General features: G+C 45.5%; 1 protein-coding gene across 16 annotated transcripts in view; it reads right to left on the bottom strand.

The window, feature by feature from the left end:
* Positions 1-21,825, bottom strand: part of RIMS1 (regulating synaptic membrane exocytosis 1) — a 423,664-nt gene that overhangs the window by 319,850 nt on the left and 81,989 nt on the right. For 14 of the 16 annotated variants that reach the window (XM_056565855.1, XM_056565856.1, XM_056565857.1 and 11 more), the window contains exon 3: positions 8,330-8,341. The exons of the other annotated variants lie outside the window; for them this stretch is intronic. In XM_056565855.1, coding sequence (XP_056421830.1) covers positions 8,330-8,341 — 12 coding nt within the window. The remainder of the gene's footprint in view (positions 1-8,329; positions 8,342-21,825) is intronic. 16 annotated transcript variants of the gene reach the window in all.

Here is a 21,825-nt window from a genome sequence, read left to right as displayed (position 1 = left end):
GAGGGCATTGGTTTTTGGGTTTCATTCTTACTAAGTTCACTATGCAGTATAAAGGACATGTTAACTTTATTCAGCAAATCAGGGAAATGACTACATATCAATATCATTGATATGTTATATGTTTTTTTTATGAATTTCAACTGTTTTTTTATTTTTGTTTTTTTCTTTAATAAAACCTATGTGTTGATGGAAAGCATATTTGCTTGTACAGTACACTGCAAACCTTCGGTTTTGTTTTGCATTGTTCAGCAGGGTGTATTAGAGGTACTAAGATGTTGGGCCTGAGAGGTCTTCACAAGGCAGCCAGCTGCCATGTTAATTACGTGACATCCAATGATCACACAGAGGTTGGAGGGTAGGTGGCAAATGGGTGACATAGGATCCCAATTCAACTGCTCAGATGCTATGGTTGCTATTGAATGCAATATAAAGTGGACCTGTCATCAGGAAAACAGGGATGTAAATAAAATAAGCCTGTGGCTAGATAGCACTAGTCATCAGGATTCCATGCATACCTTTTTATCTCTACAGTCTTTTCCAGCACTTAGATATTAGCCTTTATGTTGTTATGCAGATTAGGCTTAAAAGCCAGGGAGGGCGTTCCCCACCTGGAGCAGGTAAGTCCAGCCTATGTCTTCTTTATCTAGTGGCTGTCGGTCAAACAGTGACTGGTAATAAAGAGGACATTGGCTGGACTTACTTGGTTTCTTTCTATGCAGGTAAATGCTCCCTTGGAACTTGACCCTCATTTGCATGATAACAAAAAGGCTTACATTTCTATGCTAAAAAGTTCTATGAAGCTAACAAATAAAGATATGCCCAGAATCCTAATGACCAGCCCCATTTAGCCATGTGCCTGTTTTCCCAATGTTTGTCATCTGACAGGTCCCCTTTAAATGGCTAAGATTGGCGTCATCTTTGATATGGTCGATTCCCACCATGTATAGAATCATAAAGCAAAAATACAACTGCATGAACAGTCCCTTAAAATTCTGCAAGTACGGGGGCGTGGAAGATGGCCGCTTAAGTTGTTCGCTCCTGCTCCCTGAGGCGCTACATAAGCTTTATCTCGCAGAAGCCAGAAGCCCTCTCCTGCTTACCGGCAGCCCTGCGCCTCCTGGGGGTATTGTCCACTTCTTCTAGCAGCCTCCACTCTTGGCCCTGGGCAGTCTGCCCGCCATTACAGGCCCTGCCCTAGGCCTCTGCTCCCGCTCAGTCAGCGCAGCTCACCTACGAGCAGACTGCCTTTCCACTGCTCCGTTGGCATCCTCGGCGGGCTAGGTGGACATGTCGCGGCAGCGGGCACTTCCTCCATCGGCACCGGAAGGTCGGGACCCGGATCGCGCGGCTGGCCAGCTACCATCAGTCTGTTCCTCTGCCTCTACCACAGGGGAACTCATGGCAGAAGCCCCTCCTGTTTCAGCCCAGGACTCCTCTCTAGCTCCGCTTCACAGGCCCACAGGTGGGTCCTTGGTGCAGCCGACAGTGGAGGTGAGCAATTCTGGTGAAGCACTTCGGGGCCTCTGCTCTACCCGTCCTCCATGGACTGTGGCCCGCCATCTTGGGCAGCCTTAGTGAAGGGTACTCAATCCCCTTCTTCCTTTGCCCGGGCTCCTTCTGCTGGACCTGCTAGCCCTGTGGTCCTGGGTAGTGGCCCCTTACGCTCAGTTGCTCTTGGAGACAGGACCTTGCCACCTGGTCCCCCTCCCACGCCTCTGGTCACTCTCCTGTGAGCCCTTCTGCACCTGCCTCTCCTAAACCACAGAGGGCTTTGTCCTCCACCAAGCTGAATGCAGGGAGCCCTTGTTTTGCCCCTCAAAGGGGCTCCTATGCCTCCCCTGAGACCCTGGGGACATCTCCGCATGTGGTGGATAAACTGCCCCGGGATGCCTTCTCAGAAGCTGACCAGCCCTCGGGTGTTCATGCTCCTCTCTCAAATTCCCACTAAGGAGGACTTTCCTTCCCTCATTGCTGAAGTTAAAGATACCTGTAGGGCGGAAATTTCCTCCCTCCGCCAGTACCTGCAACATGTTTCTGACAGGGTTAAGGGTTTGGAGGATGAGCATGATGCTACCCGGGCCTATATAGCTCAACTTCAGCCTACTATTGCCTCCCAATCGGAGTTCCTCAGTGACCTATATGACCATGTAAAGGATCTGGATGATCGGGGTAGGCTTAATAACATCTGGGTGCGTGGTCTCCCTGAGGCGATCCGGAGGAGGACCTCCAGGTGACCTTGGAAGCCATATTTAACCTCATCTTGGGTGAACCTCCATCTCACAAAATCAAGCTGGATAGGGCCCATAGGGCCCTCCGCCCTAAGTCCGCCACTGGTTCCCCCAGAGACGTTATTTGCTGTGTGCATGATTTCTGGCTCAAGGAGACGATTATGACTAAAGCCCGTTCTCTGAAGAACTTTGATTTTGATGGGGCTTATATCCAATTATATCAAGACCTGTCTTGTATCACCCTTCATAAGCAGCGGCTGCTTCAACCTCTCCTGGCTGTTTTGCGGACCCATGAAGTGCCTTATAGATGGAACTTTCCATTTGCTCTTCATTCCTGCTGTTCTGCGCTCCTTTACCAGCTTTACTTAGATTTACCAGCCTTCTGCACCGCCCTGGAACTGCCTGTCCCTCAGATGGTGGACCCCCCCTCTCCCTCCAGTGTGGCAGCCTGTCCGTAATCGTCTGTCCGGTCAGGGGCGAAAGACTGCATTTCAGGGCTCGAGGGGCTCTCCATCCGTGCCTCCTTGGGAGGCTTCCTGTGGACTGATGCTGTTTTTGGGCTTCTGTTTTTGGGCTAAATTGAGTTTTTGGCTCTCTCTTGCTTTGTAATGTTAATTTCTGTGTTTATTGCATAGTTTACTTGAATATTATACTTTTGCATTTTTGGTCACCTTTTTGTCTGCAGTTTCCTTTTGGCACAGCCTCAGGGGCGGGATTACTCCTTCTTTAGTGGTTTATTTCTTGCGACATTCTCCCATCTCCCCCGCTGGATTGGGTCTTTTTGACTTGTCTGTTAACTTTGTTTCCCTCTGGTGTTTTGGCCTCCTCATTGACCGGATGGTCACTGGTTCAATTTTGGATTTGTTGTCTTTTTGTCCTGTCTTTTGTTGTCTTGTCTCTGTTGTCTGCTTTGTCTGCCTTCCTGCTGTCTTTGAGTGTTCTCTTCCTTGTCCCTTTGGTTGTTTTTCAGTTTTCTCTGGCATGGACTTTTGTCGATCAGGTGGTTATGGCTGTTTCCCTTTCTTTTGATCTTGAGCGGTCTCGCTGGGGAAGGGGGTGAGTGTTTTTCATTATTAGCTCTGTTTCTTCTTTCTCCCTCGCCATGGTAAAGTGTGTTTCCTTAAATGTTAAGGGCCTTAACTCCCCCCCTAAGTGGTGCCTTTTGCAGCGGGAGTTAGTAATGCTGCGTGCCGACATAGTGTTCCTAATGGAAACACACTTTGATCATTCCAGCTTCTTTAAGTTTATTCACCATCTTTATTCCCAGGCTTACTCTGCTATGTCTGATCAGAAGGTTGCTGTGGTGGCTATTTCTCGGTCCTGTCCGCTTCAGGTCTCCTCTTCCTATACTGATCCCTTGGGTATTGTGTAATTGTGGAGGGCTCTCTTGGAGGTAAACCTCTCCTTCCTGTAATATTTATGTGCCCAATAGCTCCCAGATTCCCGTTCTGCGATGTGTTCTTGCTAGACTTCATAAATATCCTCCTTCTGCTTGGCTTTTTGGGGGGGACTTTAATCAAATTTTTTGCCCTCTATGGACCGTCTTTCTCTTACTGCTACCTCTCCCACTCCTGTCCAGCTGCGCTTAGCCTCGATTTTTCGGCGTGTTCTTAGAGCCTCATCGTTATACGATCTCTGGCGGATTAATAACCTCACGGATCTTTTTTTTGTTTTTATTCCCATCCTCATAAATTGCATACGCGCATCAGATAATTTTTGCGGTAATCTCCCGATGCTCCGTATGCTTTCGGATTCCTCTCTGGTCTGACCACTGTCCGATTCTTCTTTCTTTCGCTCCTTCCTCTTCTTTTCCCCAGCGCTGTCATTGGCATCTCAATGACTCCTTACTCAAATCCCCACCCTCCCGGGAGTCGATCCAGGCATGCTTGACTGAGTATTTTGTTAATTATGAACATTCAGTCGCTTCCCAGGCTGTGCTGTAGAAAACCCATAAATCAGTGGTTCGGGGGCCTTGTATTGCTCTGGGATCCTGTTTGAAGCGTGATGCTCTGGCTCATTCCCGGGAGCTCCGTGTGCAGATTGCAAGGCTGGAAGCTCTTTTGCTGTCTTCCCCTTCTCTTTCTGTGCTGAGGCGCTTGGTCACTGCTCAGGCTTGTTTGTCTGATCTGGCTCTCCATAAGGTTGAGCGGCAGTTATTGTTTGCTCGGCAACGCTTTTATGAAAAAGGCAATAAAGCCCATACTATGTTGGTCACACGTCTGCGCGACCGTGCAGTGGCTCAGTCTCCCTCAGCTCTGAAGGACTCCTCTGGCACTCTTCACTATCACCCAGATGAAATCTCCTGTCTTTTTGTGAACTATTACTCTGGTCTTTACCCTCTTCCGTCTCAGCTTCCGTCTGACCCAGTAGAGCGCGACGCAGTTCTTGACTCTTATCTCTCTCGCGGTCATCTGCCGACTCTTTTTGCGACTAATCATGAGACTATGAATGCTCCTATCACCCTTGAGGAACCCTCTGAGGTCCTTAAAGGGGTACTGCGGTGGAGTGCGTGATGTCAGCAGAGCAATGTGTTCCAATAAAAAAATAATTTCCTCTGTAGCATTCTGCAACTAATAAGTACTGGAAGGATTAAGACTTTTTTCATAGAAGTAATTTACAAGTCCGTATACCTTTCTGGCACCATGTGAAAAAAAAAGTTTTCCACCGGAGTACCCCTTTATGTCTCTTCCTGCAGGGCACTCTCCCGGACCAGATGATTTTACCTACTTATATTATAAGACTTACTCTTCCATTCTTCTCCCTAAGCTTGTTCCTCTCTTTAACTATTTCATGGGGGGGATCCCACAGTCCTTTTTGCACTCTTTGATTACACTTATACCTAAGCCTGGTAAAGACCCTCATGATTGCTCCAGTTATAGGCCCGTTGCTCTTCTTAATTCTGATTTGAAATTGTTTTCTAAAGTTCTGGCAACTCGCCTTAGCTCTTTTCTCCCCTCTCTTATTCATAAGAACCAGGTCGGCTTTATACCTTGCCGCCAGGGGGGTGATAACACTAGACGTGTGGTGGTTCTAATTGACTTGATCAATTGGCTGTCTGAGCAAGCTCTGGTTCTAAGCTAAGATGCGGAAACAGCCTTTGATAGGCTGGGCTGGCCGTTCCTTTTTGCAACCCTTCAGAAGTTTGGTATTGGTGGTAATTTTCTAACTGCACTGCAGGGTTCAGTCTTTATTCTTCTCCTACTGCCTCTCTCAAGCTTCCTCGTGTTTCCTATTCAACTTTTCCTTTGTTTAAAGGGGTAGTCCAGTGGTGAAAAACTTATCCCTTATCCTAAGGATAGGGGATAAGTTTGAGATCGCGGGGGGTCCGACCGCTGGGGCCCCCTGCGATCTCTCTGTACGGGGCCCCGGCTCTCCGCCGAGATAGCGGGTGTCGACCCCCGCACGAGGCGGCGGCCGACACGCCCCCTCAATACATCTCTATGGCAGAGCCGGAGATTGCCGAAGGCAGCGCTTCGGCTCTGCCATAGAGTTGTATTGAGGGGGCGTGTCGGCCGCCGCCTCATGCGGAGGTCGACACGCCCCCTTCCTGCGGGCTGTCGGGGCTCTGTACAGGAGATCGCAGGGGGCCCCAGTGGTCGGACCCCCCGCGATCTCAAACTTATCTCCTATCCTTAGGATAGGGGATAAGTTGCTCACCCCTGAATCACCACTGGACTACTCCTTTAATAGTACTAGGCAGGGTTGTCCGTCATACCCTTTGATTTTTGCGCTATGTATTGAGCCGCTTGCTGCCATGATCCGGGGAATCAGGACATCTCTGGGATATCTCCTCATGATAGGGAATTCAAAATCTGTCTCTTTGCGGATGATGTTCTCCTTACTCTTTCTAATCGGTTAATTTCTCTTCCTAATCTTTATAGGGTTCTTCCTTCTTATGGCGTGGTTTCTGGTTATAAGGCCAACCTCTCCAAAACGGAGGTGATTCTTTCAAACCACTCCCCACCTATGTATGCCCTTTTACGTGCTAACTACTCTTTTAAGTGGTCCCCCTCTGCTATTAAATATTTGGGTGTGCTAGTTACCTCTCGCTACACTTCCCTTTATTCTGCTAATCCCCCCCCCCCTCTTTTTCGGGAACTTCGGGTTTTTATGGAGAAGTTGTTATGATGGTTAGTCGGTCTATGGGTGGGTTAGCTGTCCTGTATTGGCTAAATACTATTGGGCTGCTAACTTACGTCACCTGTTCGCGTGGTCTATGTACCATGCATATAGTAGATGGATGGAGTTGAAGAAACTATGCTTGGCTCTGACCCATCCGAATTTTCTCCTCTGGAGTGTCGCTCCCCCTTCCCCCTTTCTAGGTCCGATCTCCTTCTCGCGGTATGTGTGGGGGTATTGTTCTGGAAGTTTAAGCTGTTCTCTTCCTCCTCTGCCTTGCAGTCTTTTCTTTATCACCCTGCTTTTCCCTCTGGCCTGTCTTCGGGTCTGTTGGGCGGACGTAGTGGATCCTCTCTCTTGCACTCACTTATCTTTTGACCAGCTAGTTTCTTGCAGGGATCACCCCTCCTCTGAACGGTTCCACTACCTGCAACTTAGCCATTTTATGTCCTCTACGCTGTGTTCTTTGGTAGTGTCCCTGCCTACGAGCTTTGAACGTTTGTGCCGTGGTGGACCCCAGACGAGGGGACTCCTCTCAGATATCTTCTCTATCCTTCTAACCTCTCCTACTGGTGTTGCCCCATATAACCGCTATATGCACCGCTGGGGAGGAGGTCCTGGGTACTACCATTACTCTCCCTCAGTGGCGAATAATTTAGGAATGGGCTTCTAAGGCTTCTGCATATAAGAAAACTCAGTTGAAAATGCTTATGGGTGGTATCATACTCCAGAGTAATATTCTACCATTCCGCCTGAGTGTTGGTGTTGGGGGATGGGTTTGGGAACTGTTTTCCATATTTTCTGGTCCTGTCCACTTATAATGGACTATTGAAGAATGGTAAGGCAACTGATTCATGAAATGTTGGGTGTGCCTGTCCATCTTGACCCTCTGACCTATTTTCTCCACCTATCTTATAGGGCCTTATCTAAGAAGCCGTTTAAGCTTTTCATGCACATTATCTTCGCAGCTAAGACCCCCATTGCTAAGTATTGGAAAAGGTCTCTTTTCCAAGATTCCTTCTCTCGCTTTCGGCCTCCTTCATTAACTCCATTACCTTATTTCTTTCTGTATGAGAGCCGTTGGACCTCTGTGACTTGCTTTAACTTATGTTTTCCTCTCTCTCTCTCCTTCTCTCTTATCTAGTCCCCCTGCCCCTTCCTCTTTAGTCTTTTTCCGTTTTGTTGTGTGTCCCTTAGTGTTGATTTTGTTGGTCCTTTGTGTGCCTTTTTATTATACTTTCTATGTTCCCTTTGATGGTATTTGGATGTTCCGCCTCATGATTGGTCCCCATGTGAGGACTTACTGCTTGGATAGTCTTTACTTTTTTGAGGGGAGATTGTACTTAGTGGTATCACTTTACTGTTAATCAGGGTTTTTTTTTGTGTGTGTTTTTTCCTGTATTTGGGCCTTTGGGACCCTTTGTGGAATTTGTTTGATGTCTTTACCCTTGTATTGAAAAAACAAACTCTTTAATAAAAATTTATAGTTAAAAAAATACTGCAAGTACTAGGGGGTCTAAACTGATGACTAGTCAAATATTTAACAGGATATTTATTCTTTATACAACTGCTCAAAGTAGGGTTGGAGGAGGGGGGTTGTATTCTGTCTGTAAAACTACATCAGTAAAAGCAACCATTTACTAGCATTCTAAATATAAAAGACTCCATCCACTTGATTTCTATTAGGTGGTAAATGAAAATGTCCCTATTTTGCACATTAGCATTGGCTATTTATATTCCTTTTCATAAAGTGAACAGCTGTAGTTTTTGCCTAACCCCTATAAATATAGGTTACCTGACAGAAGTCATTTACATTGCAAATTACAGCTAATATAATTTGGTGAAGGGATGATTGAAGAGCAGCGACACTGCGATTGTCAAAACCACACAATCACAAAACCCACGCATTTGGCACCATAGCGTCTAGAGAAATATTCCAACATTGTATCATATACAAGATAAAAGAAAGAAAAGATTCTAACCACTTTGTCCTCCTTTGGGAAAGCATCCAAGAAAGCAGAATAAAAAGAGGAAAAAAAATTGAAAATTAATAATAAGCAAGTAATAATGAGCAAAATGAAAAAGGTCAAGGTTAAATTAAATGAAGGCATTCTTACTTAACACAAGAAGAAGCATCTTACTTTCATTACTGTTCCCTACAGCTTAGAGAAAGTGATTCACTCTATACAGTGCAATGTCTGCCTGAGAACAGCAAGGTCCAAAATCCTGTGCTGATGAATTTCTTTACATATCTTTACAGCTGTGAGGGCTCCATTCTTATGATACAGAGCTTTCAATCCTCTGTATAGACGTAGCGGTAAATTATAAATGCCTGGATACCTTCAGTGCCACTAAAAGAAGATAAGTTTGTTTAAAGGGGTATTCCAGGCAAAAACTTTTTTTTATATATCAACTGGCTCCGGAAAGTTAAACAGATTTGTAAATTACTTCTATTAAAAAATCTTAATCCTTCCAATAGTTATTAGCTTCTGAAGTTGAGTTGTTGTTTTCTGTCTAACTGCTCTCTGATGACTCATGTCCCGGGAGCTGTGCAGCTCCTATGGGGATATTTTCCCATCATGCACAGCTCCCGGGACGTGACATCATCATTGAGCAGTTAGACAGAAAACTTCAGAAGCTAATAACTATTGGAAGGATTAAGATTTTTTAATAGAAGTAATTTACAAATCTGTTTAACTTTCCGGAGCCAGTTGATATATAAAAAAAAGTTTTTGCCTGGAATACCCCTTTAATTTTTTGGCACCAGATGATTTGAAAAATGTTTTGTTCCTCCGGAGTACCCCTTTAAAATATGGACATCCATTGCATAGTAAAGCATTATAGTAATTTAAAAAAAGTTAATTTTTTGAAATGTTGCTAAGATATAACAAAACTGCGTTCATGGAATAAAAGACAGGAAAGCAGAAGACAATACGCTCCAATTCCCAGCCGGCTAGCAGATCCAACCTTTTCTCTGCATAGACCATTTTAGGCTTATATCACACGAACGCAGCAGGTCTCAGGAGCGATCAACAACTTTTGACATGTCTGGACAACATGGTGAAAGTTGTTCTTAATGACAGAAATGCTTAGTAAAGCAAAGTTAAGCGCGAATCTGATGATGGTCCCGGCGGCAGAATATCTGTTTATATCTCTAAATAACTTTGTAGCCCAAGAGTCTAAAGCGATCAGGATATATATTTGCTGGAAATCTATGGGACTTCAGGCATATTCGTTTGCTGATCACTTTAGACTCCGGCAAGTCTTTGGCTACAAAAGTTGCCAGGAGATTTAAACAGATATTCTGCCACCGGGACCATCATCAGACTCACACTTTAAATCAAAAGGGAGATACCAATGAAGAACACCTGTTTGAATAGAGCAGTGGTTGGACATGCATGCTGCCCCCTCTATTTAAAGGGGTATTCCAGGATTTTTTTTTTTTATTTGACTATGCTACAGGGGCTGTAAAGTTAGTGTAGTTATAATATAGTGTCTGTAGCTGTGTGTGATGGTTTTCTCACAATTCTTATGTGATTTTCACACCAATATTTTAACAGCATACAAAATGACTGTTGTCTCAGATTTTTCCCAGGTTGCAATGCGGCCGAGACCTGACATTACTAGTCAGCTGATGACAGGGAGCCTGTCTGCTTCAATGGGTGGAGCGATCGCTTGGTGGGAGAGAGATCAATCTGCAACTATTGCAACAGCTGTAGGCACCCTGATTGAAAACCACAGGCCTTTTGAATGGATGCAGCTCATTTATGTTTCAATGGGTGGGGTGGCTGATGTGTGCGAGGGAGGAAAATGGAATTATGGGATTTTTAGTCAAAAAAAGAAAGTTCAAACAGGAAATACCAGTCCACAAAAAGCTAGCCACAGTGTTTTGGTAATCTCCCAACATAGCCATTTAGCCCCAAGACAAGCAGAGATCCTTCCGAAGCCTGTCCATTCCTGTCTGCGAGGTACGTACTAAAATCACCTTAAGGTGGATAACCCCTTTAACTCTATAGGTTTCACAAAGATAGCCAAGTACACCTGTCAGAGCTGCACTCCATCCAAACAAGCTATCATAGGAATCCCCACTCAAAAGAAAGTTTGGGATGTTACGTACCGGTCAGGAGGCAGGTGGTGGATCCATTGGACCAGAGGGGCGATGACGTGGGCCGTACCAGGGGAACGGAGTCTAAGGGGCTACTGGTCTTCACCAGGGCCCGCCGCAAAGCGGGATGGTCTTGCTGCGGCAGGTAGCCCCTAAGTCTTTCCACACAATAGCGACTCCACCCCTCTGGTTGCTGAGATGGACGCGCTACAGGAGGAGCAAGCAAAAGTGTAGTCAGACGTAGCAAAGGTCAGGGCAGGCGGCACAGGTTCACCGGCGATAGTCAGGCAACAGTTCAGGGCAGGCAGCAAAGGTTCACAAGGCGGTTGTCAAGGGCAACGGGTCGGCAACGGGCAAGGGCAAACACAGAACTATGGGAACACTTTCACTAGGCACAAGGCACTAAAGATCCGGCGAGGGCAGGAAGGGGCTGGGAACCTGCCTCCCAGTGCTCCCAGTCAGCATGTGTGACCGGGACGCGCAGGGACACCGGAGACTGGGGCAAGGAAAGCCAACACTTCTGTCCAGAGGAGGGGACCGGAGCACTCACCGTTACAGTACCCCCCCCCCCCTTTGGTCTCCCCCTCCTTTTGGTACCAAGGAAACTGAGGATAAGGCTGCGGTCCAAGATGTTCTCCTCAGGCTCCCAAGATCTTTCATCAGGCCTGCAGGTCTCCCAGTCGACCAGAAAAAATCTTCTGCCCCGCATGAACTTGGACGCCAAAATCTCCTTGACAGAGAACACATCCATTGTGTCGGCCACAGGGGTAGGAGTAGAGACCTTGGGGGAGAAGCGATTGAAGATGGCAGGCTTTAGGAGGGAGACTTGGAAAGAGTTGGGAATCCTGAGGGAGGAAGGAAGATGGAGTTGATAAGACACTGGATTGATTCGCTTCTTGATTCTATAGGGTCCCAAGTAGCGGGGACCCAACTTGTAGCTTGGGACCCTAAATCGGATATATTTGGAGGAGAGCCATACCTTGTCACCAGGGAAAAACTCAGGAGGAGCTCTGCATTTCTTGTCTGCCTGAAACTTCATGCGGGCAGAGGCTTTGAGGAGAGCGGTGTGGGTCTCTCGCCAGATAGAAGAGAAATCCCGGACATGGTAGTCAACTGCAGGTACGGGAGAAGAGGACGTCAGCGGCAGAGGTGGAAGAGGATGGCGACCAAAAACTACAAAAAATGGAGACTTGTTAGAGGCAGAGGAGTGCTTGTAATTATAGGAAAATTCTGCCCAAGGAAGCAGATCAGACCAGTGATTGTGGCGAGAGGAGACGAAGTGGCGTAGATAGTCTCCCAAAATTTGATTCACCCGTTCCACCTGGCCATTGTACTGAGGATGGTGGGAAGATGAGAAGTCCAACTTGACCCCTAGCTGCCCACATAGAGCCCTCCAAAATTTAGAGACAAATTGTACCCCACGGTCTGAGACAATGTGCTTGGGAAGACCGTGGAGGTGGAAAATATGCTGGAAAAATTGTTTGGCCAACACTGGTGCAGACTGAAGACCAGGTAGAGGTACAAAGTGGGCCATCTTCGAGAAGCGATCTACTATGACCCATATGACCGTCATTCCATGGGAGGAGGGGAGATCGGTAACAAAGTCCATGGCGATGTGAGACCACGGAGCCTCAGGAAAAGGGAGGGGCAAGAGGAGACCAGCAGGCTTCTGGCGATGTGACGTGTCCCGAGCACAAATCATACAAGCTTGGACGTAATCCGAGACATGCCTCTCCAAAGTAGGCCACCAGTATCATTGGGAGATAAGCTGGAGAGTTTTCTGTACCCCAGGATGACCTGCAAATAAAGAGGCATGGCCCCACTTGAGTACTTGTAGGCGCTGACGTGGAGGCACATAGGACTTGCCTGGAGGGAGAGAGCGTAGATCCACTGGAGCAACGGCAATTAGGCGTTCTGGCAGAATTATAGGCTGAGGAGTTGTTTCGTCGCCCACCACATCGGAAGAGCGGGAAAGGGCATCCGCCCTGATGTTCTTGCTCGCTGGACGAAAATGAATCAAAAAATTAAAGCGAGAAAAGAACAACGACCAGCGAGCCTGACGTGGATTCAGCCTTTGTGCGGATTGGAGGTAGGCCAGGTTCTTGTGGTCCGTGAAAATGCTCACAGGGTGGATGGAGCCCTCGAGAAGATGCCTCCACTCCTCGAGCGCCAATTTTATAGCCAGCAGTTCCCTGTCACCAATAGAATAGTTTCTCTCGGCGGGAGTGAAGGTCTTGGAGTAGAAGCCGCAAGTGAGTGTCTTGCTCCTGGGTGACTTTTGGGTGAGTATGGCTCCGGCTCCCACGGAGGAGGCATCCACTTCCAGGGAGAATGGCTTAGTGGGGTCAGGTCTGGAGAGTACGGGTGCGGTGGCAAAAGAGGCTTTCAAAGACTGGAAGGCTTCTTCAGCATGAGAAGGCCATGATTTAGAATTAGCCCCTTTCTTGGTCAAAGCTACTATGGGAGACACCAGAGTGGAGTAATGGGGAATGAATTGCCTATAATAATTGGCGAAACCAAAAAATCTTTGAATAGCACGGAGACCTGAGGGACGTGGCCAGTCAAGTACCGCAGAGAGCTTGGCCGGGTCCATCTGTAAACCCTGGGCTGAAATTATGTACCCTAGGAAAGGCAGACTGGACCGCTCGAACAGACACTTCTCGATCTTAGCATAGAGGCGATTCTTTCTAAGGCGTGAAAGAACTAGACAAACATGGACTCGATGTTGGTCCAGGTTGGAGGAGAAGATGAGGATGTCATCAAGGTATACAACCACGCAGGTGTAGGGCAAGTCTCTAAAAATGTCATTGACAAATTCTTGGAACACAGCAGGCACGTTGCAAAGACCGAATGGCATCACTAAGTATTTGAAATGGCAATCCCGTGTGTTAAAAGTAGTGTTCCACTCGTCACCCTCTCGGACTCGTATCAGGTTGTAAGCTCCTCGCAGATCCAGCTTGGTGAAGATCCTAGCCCCACGGAGATGGTCGAATAGCTCAGAGATCAAGGGGAGAGGGTAACGATTCTTGGCAGTAATCTTGTTTAGCCCTCTGTAGTCGATGCAAGGACAGAGGGATCCATCCTTTTTGGTAACAAAGAAAAAGCCGGCCCCAGCAGGAGAGGAAGATTTCCTTATGAAACCTCTCTGAAAATTGTCACAAATGTATTCCGACATGGCGAGAGTCTCTGGTGGAGAGAGTGGGTAGATTCTACCCCGGGGTGGTGTGGTTCCGGGTACCAAGTCAATAGGACAATCATAGGGTCTATGAGGAGGAAGAACTTCGGCTTGCTTTTTGCAAAAAACGTCAGCGAAGCAGTGGTAAGGCTCCGGAAGACCAACGGGGACTTGCTTGACAAAAACAGACTTAAGGCAACGGCCGGAGCAAGAGGAACCCCACCTCATGATCTCTCCGAAGGACCAATCCAGGATGGGACAGTGATGCTGAAGCCATGGCGAGCCCAGGAGGAGTTCCGAGGAGCAGTATGGAAGGACCAGGAACTCCAAAGTTTCTGTATGCGAAAAGCCGATGTCCATTTGTAAAGGCAAAGTGCGGTACTGCACTGTGGCAGAAAGTCTCTCTCCGTTGACAGTAGAAATGAAGAATGGCTTGGGCAAAGGGACCACAGGGATTCAAGGCTTTTCAATCAAGGAGGCATGGATGAAATTGCCGGCAGATCCAGAATCCAAGAAGGCGGTGGCAGTGAAGATAGACATGGGGGAAACGGAAAGCTGCACTGATACCACAAGACGTGGAGAGGAGGAATCCACACCTAGCAATGCCTCTCCCACATTTACTAGGTGCGAGCGTTTCCCGAACGCAGTGGACGAAGAGTACAGTCTCTGAGGAAGTGCTCGTCTCTGCGACGGCTCCGTTCCTGCGGGGTCAGGCGAGACTGGTCCACCTGCATGGCTTCCACGGCGGGAGGCCCAGAGACGGGTTCCGGTGGATGCTGAAAAACAGGAGTCAAACGAGGATAGCGTCTAGGACGAGCTCTCTCCTTCTCCTGAAGGAGTTCCTCTTGTCTCTCCGCAAACGTTTGTCAATCCTAGTGGCCAATAGTATAAGGTCACTGAGGGTCGCTGGTATCTCCCGTGCAGCTAGGGCATCTTTAATTTCACTGTTTAGTCCCTTCTTGAAGGTGGCACAAAGGGCATCATTGTTCCAATTCAACTCAGAGGCGAGGGTGTGGAATTGGATGGCGTATTCACCCACGGTAGAACCTCCTTGGGTCAGGTTCAGCAAACCAGACTCTGCAAAGCAAACCCGGGCAGGTTCCTCGAATACACTCCGGAACTCATGACAAAAACTCTGGACGGAGGTAGTTGCTGTATCAAAGCGGTCCCAGGCCAGGGCCTTCCCAGAGAGCAAGCTGAGAATGAAGGCCACCTTGGCTCGTTCAGACGGGAACTGGTCGGACAGTAACTCGAGATGGAGTGAGCATTGTGACAAGAACCCTCGGCACTGCTTAGGATCACCAGCAAGGACAAGCGGATTCTGGCACCGGAGACGACTGCAGGCTGATGAAGCAGCGGGTGCTGGCGGAGGTGACGGCTGTTGCTGGGTAGGCAGGAGTTGCTGCATCATGGCGGCCAACTGGGCCAGCTGTTGACCTTGCTGGACAATCTGCTGGGTCTGTTGAGCCACTACGGTTGTAAGATCCGCAAGGCTAGGAAGCGGCGTCTCAGCGGGATCCAGGGCTGGATCTTACTGTTACGTACCGGTCAGGAGGCAGGTGGTGGATCCACTGGACCAGAGGGGCGATGACATGGGCCGTACCAGGGGAACGGAGTCTAAGGGGCTACTGGTCTTCACCAGGGCCAGCCGCAAAGCGGGATGGTCTTGCTGCAGCAGGTAGCCCCCAGGTCGTTCCATCCGATAGCGACTCAACCCCTCTGGTTGCTGAGATGGACACGGTACAGGAGGAGCAGGCAAAAGCGTAGTCAGACGTAGCAAAGGTCAGGGCAGGTGGCACAGGTTCACAGGCGATAGTCAGGCAACAGTTCAGGGCAGGCAGCAAAGGTTCACAAGGCGGTTGACAAGGGCAGCGGGTCGGCAACGGGCAAGGGCAAACACAGAACTATGGGAACACTTTCACTAGGCACAAGGCACTAAAGATCCGGCGAGGGAAGGAAGGGTCTGGGAACCTTTATAGAACAGTGAGGGCCAGGCACCAATCAATGGTGCGCTGGCCCTTTAAATTTCATGAAGCCGGCGCGCGCGTGCCCTAAGGAACGGGGCCGCGCGCACCGGGGGACAGAGGCAGCGCAGGAGGATGGAGCCGGGGGTAAGGAGATACGGGGTGCGGCGCGTGTGCGGGGACCGGCCGCCACGCTAACCGCATCCCCCGATGGAGGAGACCATGCGCTCCCGGTCAGCGTGTGTGACCGGGACGCGCAGGGACACCGGAGACTGGGGCAGGGACGGCGAGCGCTCCTGTCCAGAGGAGGGGGCCGTAGCGCTCACCGTTACATGGGATCACAGCAGTCAGACTATCCTGAGAATGGGTGAGGGTTATCCTTTGTGGGGGAAAAAAAGTTATTTAACAGACAACTTTCTATAATGCTTTCAATTGCATTAGTTCTGTTCTGGTCACTGAGCTGTGTGATATTAATATTATACAGACTTACAGGCTGGTAGTGTTGTAATTGTCATATGATATTTCGTCACATTTTCATATACACTAAATACCTTTCATAAAACTTGTTTCATAGATGTATACAGTGTATACTGATCAGTGAAAACATTCAAACTACCTGCCTACTGCATGATATAGTGTAGGTCCCCAGATCAAGAAAACACCTTTGACAGTCAAGGCATGGACTCCACAAGAATTTTAAAGGTGTGGTATCCGGCATCAAGACATTATTAGCAGATGCTTCAATGTCAGAGGGGGTATCCAAAAATCACACACTTTGAATTCTTTGCCATGTTCCTCTACTATTCCTCGGCTATTCCTGAACAATTTTTGCAGCAGGCCACATTTTCTTGTTAAATAGGTTATACCCATTAGGTAAGACCCCTGACAGGGAGGGGTGTACTTTGTCTGCAACTATATTTAGATCTTCAATGGCTATAATACATGGTGGTGACATCTCTTCCTCAGCTTTGGGTGCCCATGGCCTTGTTTAGGGTATGCCAGTTATTCACTTTTGATAGGTACTCACCAGTGGATACCAGGGACACCCACACCCTGGAGATCTACCCACCTCAAATTAACCCTTGTCAAAGTCACTCAGGTCCTTAACATTTACCCATTTTCCCTGCTTCCAACACATCAAATTCTAAAACTGACTGTTCATTTGCTGTCCAACATATTCCAGAGGTGCTATTGTTCCAAGATAACATTAATCACTTCACCGGCCGGTGGTTTTAAATGCTATGGTCGATCGGTGTATATCACCACTCTGTTACAAGTTCTTGTTTGTAGAAAATCTTTAAAAAATAATATTTATTTATTTATAAAATGGGAAAAAAGGGGTGATTTAACTTTTTAGTTAGGGAGGGGCTTATTCACTTTTTTTTTTAAATTACTATAGGGACTTTATTGTATATCATACATATTACTTGTATTTGTATACCTTTTTTTTTAGATATGTAAGAAGTATGTTTTATCATACTGTTCAGCACTAATGCACAATATCACTTTCTTAATTTGCTTGAGAATGGTTCTGTTGTAGAACTGAAATTCTGCAACTGATATGGAATAAATTCACTATTTTATAACTTATCCTGGAGCGCTGCGCTAGAAATTGTGGACTCTAATCCAGTCTGGAATGCTGGCTCCCTTTTCATTTGGATAATTAAGTAGTGCAGCATTTTTTTGTTTGAGATAAAGATACAAATAAATATATATATATATATATATATATATATATATATATATATATGTATATATACATACACACACAGTCATGGCCGTAAATGTTGGCACCACTTAATTTTTTCTAGAAAATTAAGTATTTCTCACAGAAAAGTATTGCAGTAACACATGTTTTGCTATACACATGTTTATTCCCTTTGTGTGTATTGGAACTAAAACAAAAAAGGGAGGAAAAAAAGCAAATTGGACATAATGTCACACCAAACTCCAAAATTGGCTGGACAAAAATATTGGCACCCTTACCTTAATATTTAGTTGCACACCCTTTTGAAGAAATAACTGAAATAAGGTGCTTCCTATAACCATCAATAAGCTTCTTACACCTCTCAGCCAGAATCTTGGAAGGGCGCCTTTTCCCAACAGCAATTTTAAGATCTCTCCACAGGTGAACTCATTGCTGCCACTTCAGAACTCTTCAGTGCTTTGTTGCCATCCATTTCTGGGTGCTTTTTGACGTATGTTTGGGGTCATTGTCCTGCTGGAAGACCAAAGATCTCTGACACAAACCCAGCTTTCTGACACTGGGCTGTACAGTGCAACCCAAAATCCGTTGGTAATCCTCAGATTTCATGATGCCTTGCACACATTCAAGGCACCCAGTGCCAGGGGCAGCAAAAAACAACCCCAAAACATCATTGAACCTCCACCATATTTCCCTGTAGGTACTGTGTTCATTTTCTTTGTAGGCCTCATTTCGTTTTCGATAAACAGTAGAATGATGTGCTTTACCAGAAGGATTTTGGCTTACTCAAGTTCATTTTGGAAAAATGTAATCTTGCTTTTTTATGTATCTGTGTCAGCAGTGGGGTCCTCCTGGGTCTCCTACCATAGCGTTTAATTTCATTTAAATGTCGACGGATAGTTCGCGCTGACACTGATGCTCCCTGAGCCTGAAGGACAGCTTGAATATCTTTGGAACTTGTTTGGGGCTGCTTATCCACCATCCGGACTATCCTACGTTGACGCACTGTGAACGCAATCCTACGTAATGTTGCGCACTGTGAACAAAGGCAAATCTTGATTTCTGGAGATGGACTTGTAAACTTGAGATTGTTGATATTTTTCCACAATTTTGGTTCTCAAGTCCTCAGACAGTTCTCTTCTTCTCTTTCTGTTGTCCATGCTTAGTGTGGCACACACAGACACACAATGCAAAAGAATAAGTGAACATCTCCCTTTTTTATCTGCTTTCAGGTGTGATTTTTATATTGCCCACACCTTTACTTGCCCCAGGTGAGTTTAAAGGAGGATCACATGTTTGAAACAATCTTATTTTTCCACAATTTTGAAAGGGTGCCAATAATTTTGTCCAGCCCATTTTTGGAGTTTGGTTTAACATTATGTCCAATTTGCTTTTTTTCCTCCTTCTTTTGGTTTAGTTCCAATAAACACAAAGGGAATAAACATGTGTATAGCAAAACGTGTTAGTGCAATCCTTTTCAGTGAGAAATACTTAATTTTCTAGAAAAATGTCATGGATGCCATAATTTACGGCCATGACTGTGTATATATCAGGGGTGTGGAAATTAAAAAAAAAAAAACTACTTGTCCAAGGGACTAAAGCAAAACACAATCTACTTGTCCCTCAAGAAAATTGTCTTGTCCTGATAGATAAAATAATGTCAACCAAAATAGTACATAAATAAGGTCTTTATTAGTTTCTGCACTTTAATTTTTTCCTCCTCGTCCTATAATAGCCATAACCCTTATTTTTCCATCTACAGACCCATATGAGGCTTGTTTTTTGAGGGGAAGTATACTTTGTAATGACGCCTTTCATTTTTCCATAACTTATGCTCTGAAACAAAAAAATTACTTGTGAGGTTTTCTTTTTTTCGCCATTCACCTTGTGGTCAAATTTACATATTATTTTGATACTTTACATCGGCCTGATTAAACCAATACCAAATTATTTTTTTTAAACTTTTTAATTTAAAAAAGAAAATCCCTGACCCCTATAATATTTTAATTTTTCCGTACACTGGACTGTGTGAGGGCAAATTTTTTGGGCTGTAATCTGCAATTTGTATCGGTACCATTTTGGCATTGATCAGACTTTTTGAACTTTTTTACTTTATCTTTTCTGGGATATAATGTTATAAACATAAAAAAGCAATTCTGTGATTTGGTATTTTTTTTACGTTAATGCCATTTACCGTGCAGGATATAATTTTTTTTTTAATAGTTCAGTCAATTATGCATGCGCCAATACCAAATATGTTTATTTTTATTATGTATACATATTTTTATATGGAAAAAGGGAGTGATATGAACTTTAAGGGTATGTTCACACGGACGGATTTATTTGCGGGTTTCCCTCTGCATATTATAAAGGGGGCAGGTTCTTTTCAGCTGACCGCAGCAGATTTTCCGAGGCGGAATTTACGGTTCGGAAAATCCGCCGCAAGCCCCATTGAAATCAGAAGGATCTGCGTCGGATTTTCTGCGGAGGAAAATCTGCTGCGGACAGCTAAGAAGAGACCGCCCCCTTTCAAATACGCAGCGGGAAACCTGCAAATAAACCCGCCCGTGTGAACGTATCTCTAATATGGAAGGGGTTAATGGGTGTTTTTAAACTTTTATTAAACTTTTTATTTTTTAATACATCATTTAGATTCCTCATACAGATAAAAGCATTTCTATTGAACTCTATTGATCTGTGTTCATTTGGTTGAGCCTGCTCACGGCAGGCTCAATCAAATGCAGATCTATGGGGGCAGCCATGGATGCAGAGGTAATCCCTCGGGCTACCTCCACAGGGGACTGCCACCTGCGATCCACCCCACTAGACCACCAGGGATGGTTAAAAGATCCCTTTAGACACCGCTGTCAACGCTGACAGCGGTGATCTAAAGGGTGAATAGCCTGCCGCGGCAATCGCCGCATGCCCGGTTATTGGCTGCGCCGAGTATGGAACGGGTTTGAGTCGGGAGCCCAATCCATACACCCTGAGCGCCGGTGTGAGGTGCAGACTTGCATCCCATGCAAGTCTGCGCCCGCTCCTCCCGTCAGTCTGCACTTCACTGCGCCCACTCCTCCCGTCAGTTTGCACTTCACACCGGCGTTATATAAAAAAGTCGGTCCAGCCCTGCTAGCCAGATACAGGGCTAAAGCTATGAAAAATTAACATGCCCGGCGCCCGGAACTACGTCAGGCGATAGGATTTCCACATCCCTGTTTATATATATATCTATATCTATATATACATACACACACACACACACAGATAGATAGATAGATAGATAGATAGATAGAGACATAAGCAATAAAAGTGATCAATCAGCTCAGTATAAGGGTACAACAGTGCTCTCTGCTGACCTCTGCTGTTCATTTTAGGAACTATCCAGAGCAGCATATGTTTGCTATGGGGATTTTCTCCTGCTCTGGACAGTTCATAAAATAGACAGCTGAGGTCAGCAGAGAGCACTGTGGTCATGACATCAGAGGAAATGCATTTCTTTTTTGGATTTCTCTTTAGTATACAGCCCCTAAAAAGTACTGGAAGAATCTGTTTAACTTTCTGGCACCAGTTGATTTAAAAAAAATGTTTTCCATGGGAGTACCCCTTTAATAAGGTGTATGCATAAAACCCCATCATGTTTGTAGATATGCTCATGCCTCCATATCCTTCCAGTTATAGTTTACATAACCAATGAGTGAAATCTGGCCTTTTTGTGTTTTATTTATTATAAAAAAAATATTAAAAGAGTGGAAATATAATATGCTAACTAATCGATTATGAAAATAATGGCATAGCATTGAGCAACATAAACAAAAATTTATAAATATAAACATATGTGGTATCACCGCGTGCGTAAATGTCCAAACTATAAAAATATAATGTTAATTAAACTGCATGGTCAATGGCGTACACGTAAAAAAAAAATCCAAAGTACAAAATTAAATATTTTTGGTCACTTTGTCTACCATAAAAAAATGTATAAAAAGCAATCAAAAAGTCCCATCAAAACAAAAATGATACAGATAAAAACTTCAGATCATGGCACAAAAAATGAGCCCTTATACCGACCTGTATGTGGAAAAATAAAAAAGTTATAGGGGGTCAGAAGAGGACATTTTTAAACATACTAATTTTTGTACAAACAGTTATCATTTTCACCAGAAGTATAACAAAATCAAACCTATATAAGTTAGGTATCATTTAAATCATATGGACCTACAGAATAAAGATAAGGTTTCATTTTTACCGAAAAGTGCACTGCGTTGAAACGGAAGCCCCCAAAAGTTACAAAATGGCATGTTTTTTTAAATTTTGTCCCACAAATATTTTTTTTTTCTGTTTTGTCGTAGATTTTTTATTAAATGACTGATGTCATTACAAAGTACAATTGGTGGGGCAAAAAACAAGCCATCATGTGGGTCTGTAGGTGAAAAATTTCAAGAATTGAAAAAACTAAAGTGAAAAAATGGAAAAGCCCTGAGTCCTTAAGGGGTTAAGCTTTTATTAGTACAAAAGCCTAAAAAAGATTT

The sequence above is a fragment of the Hyla sarda genome, chromosome 3 (genome assembly GCF_029499605.1).
Source record: "Hyla sarda isolate aHylSar1 chromosome 3, aHylSar1.hap1, whole genome shotgun sequence".
NCBI classification, from domain to species: Eukaryota; Metazoa; Chordata; class Amphibia; order Anura; family Hylidae; genus Hyla; species Hyla sarda.
This window is presented reverse-complemented; position numbering and strand designations above follow the sequence as displayed.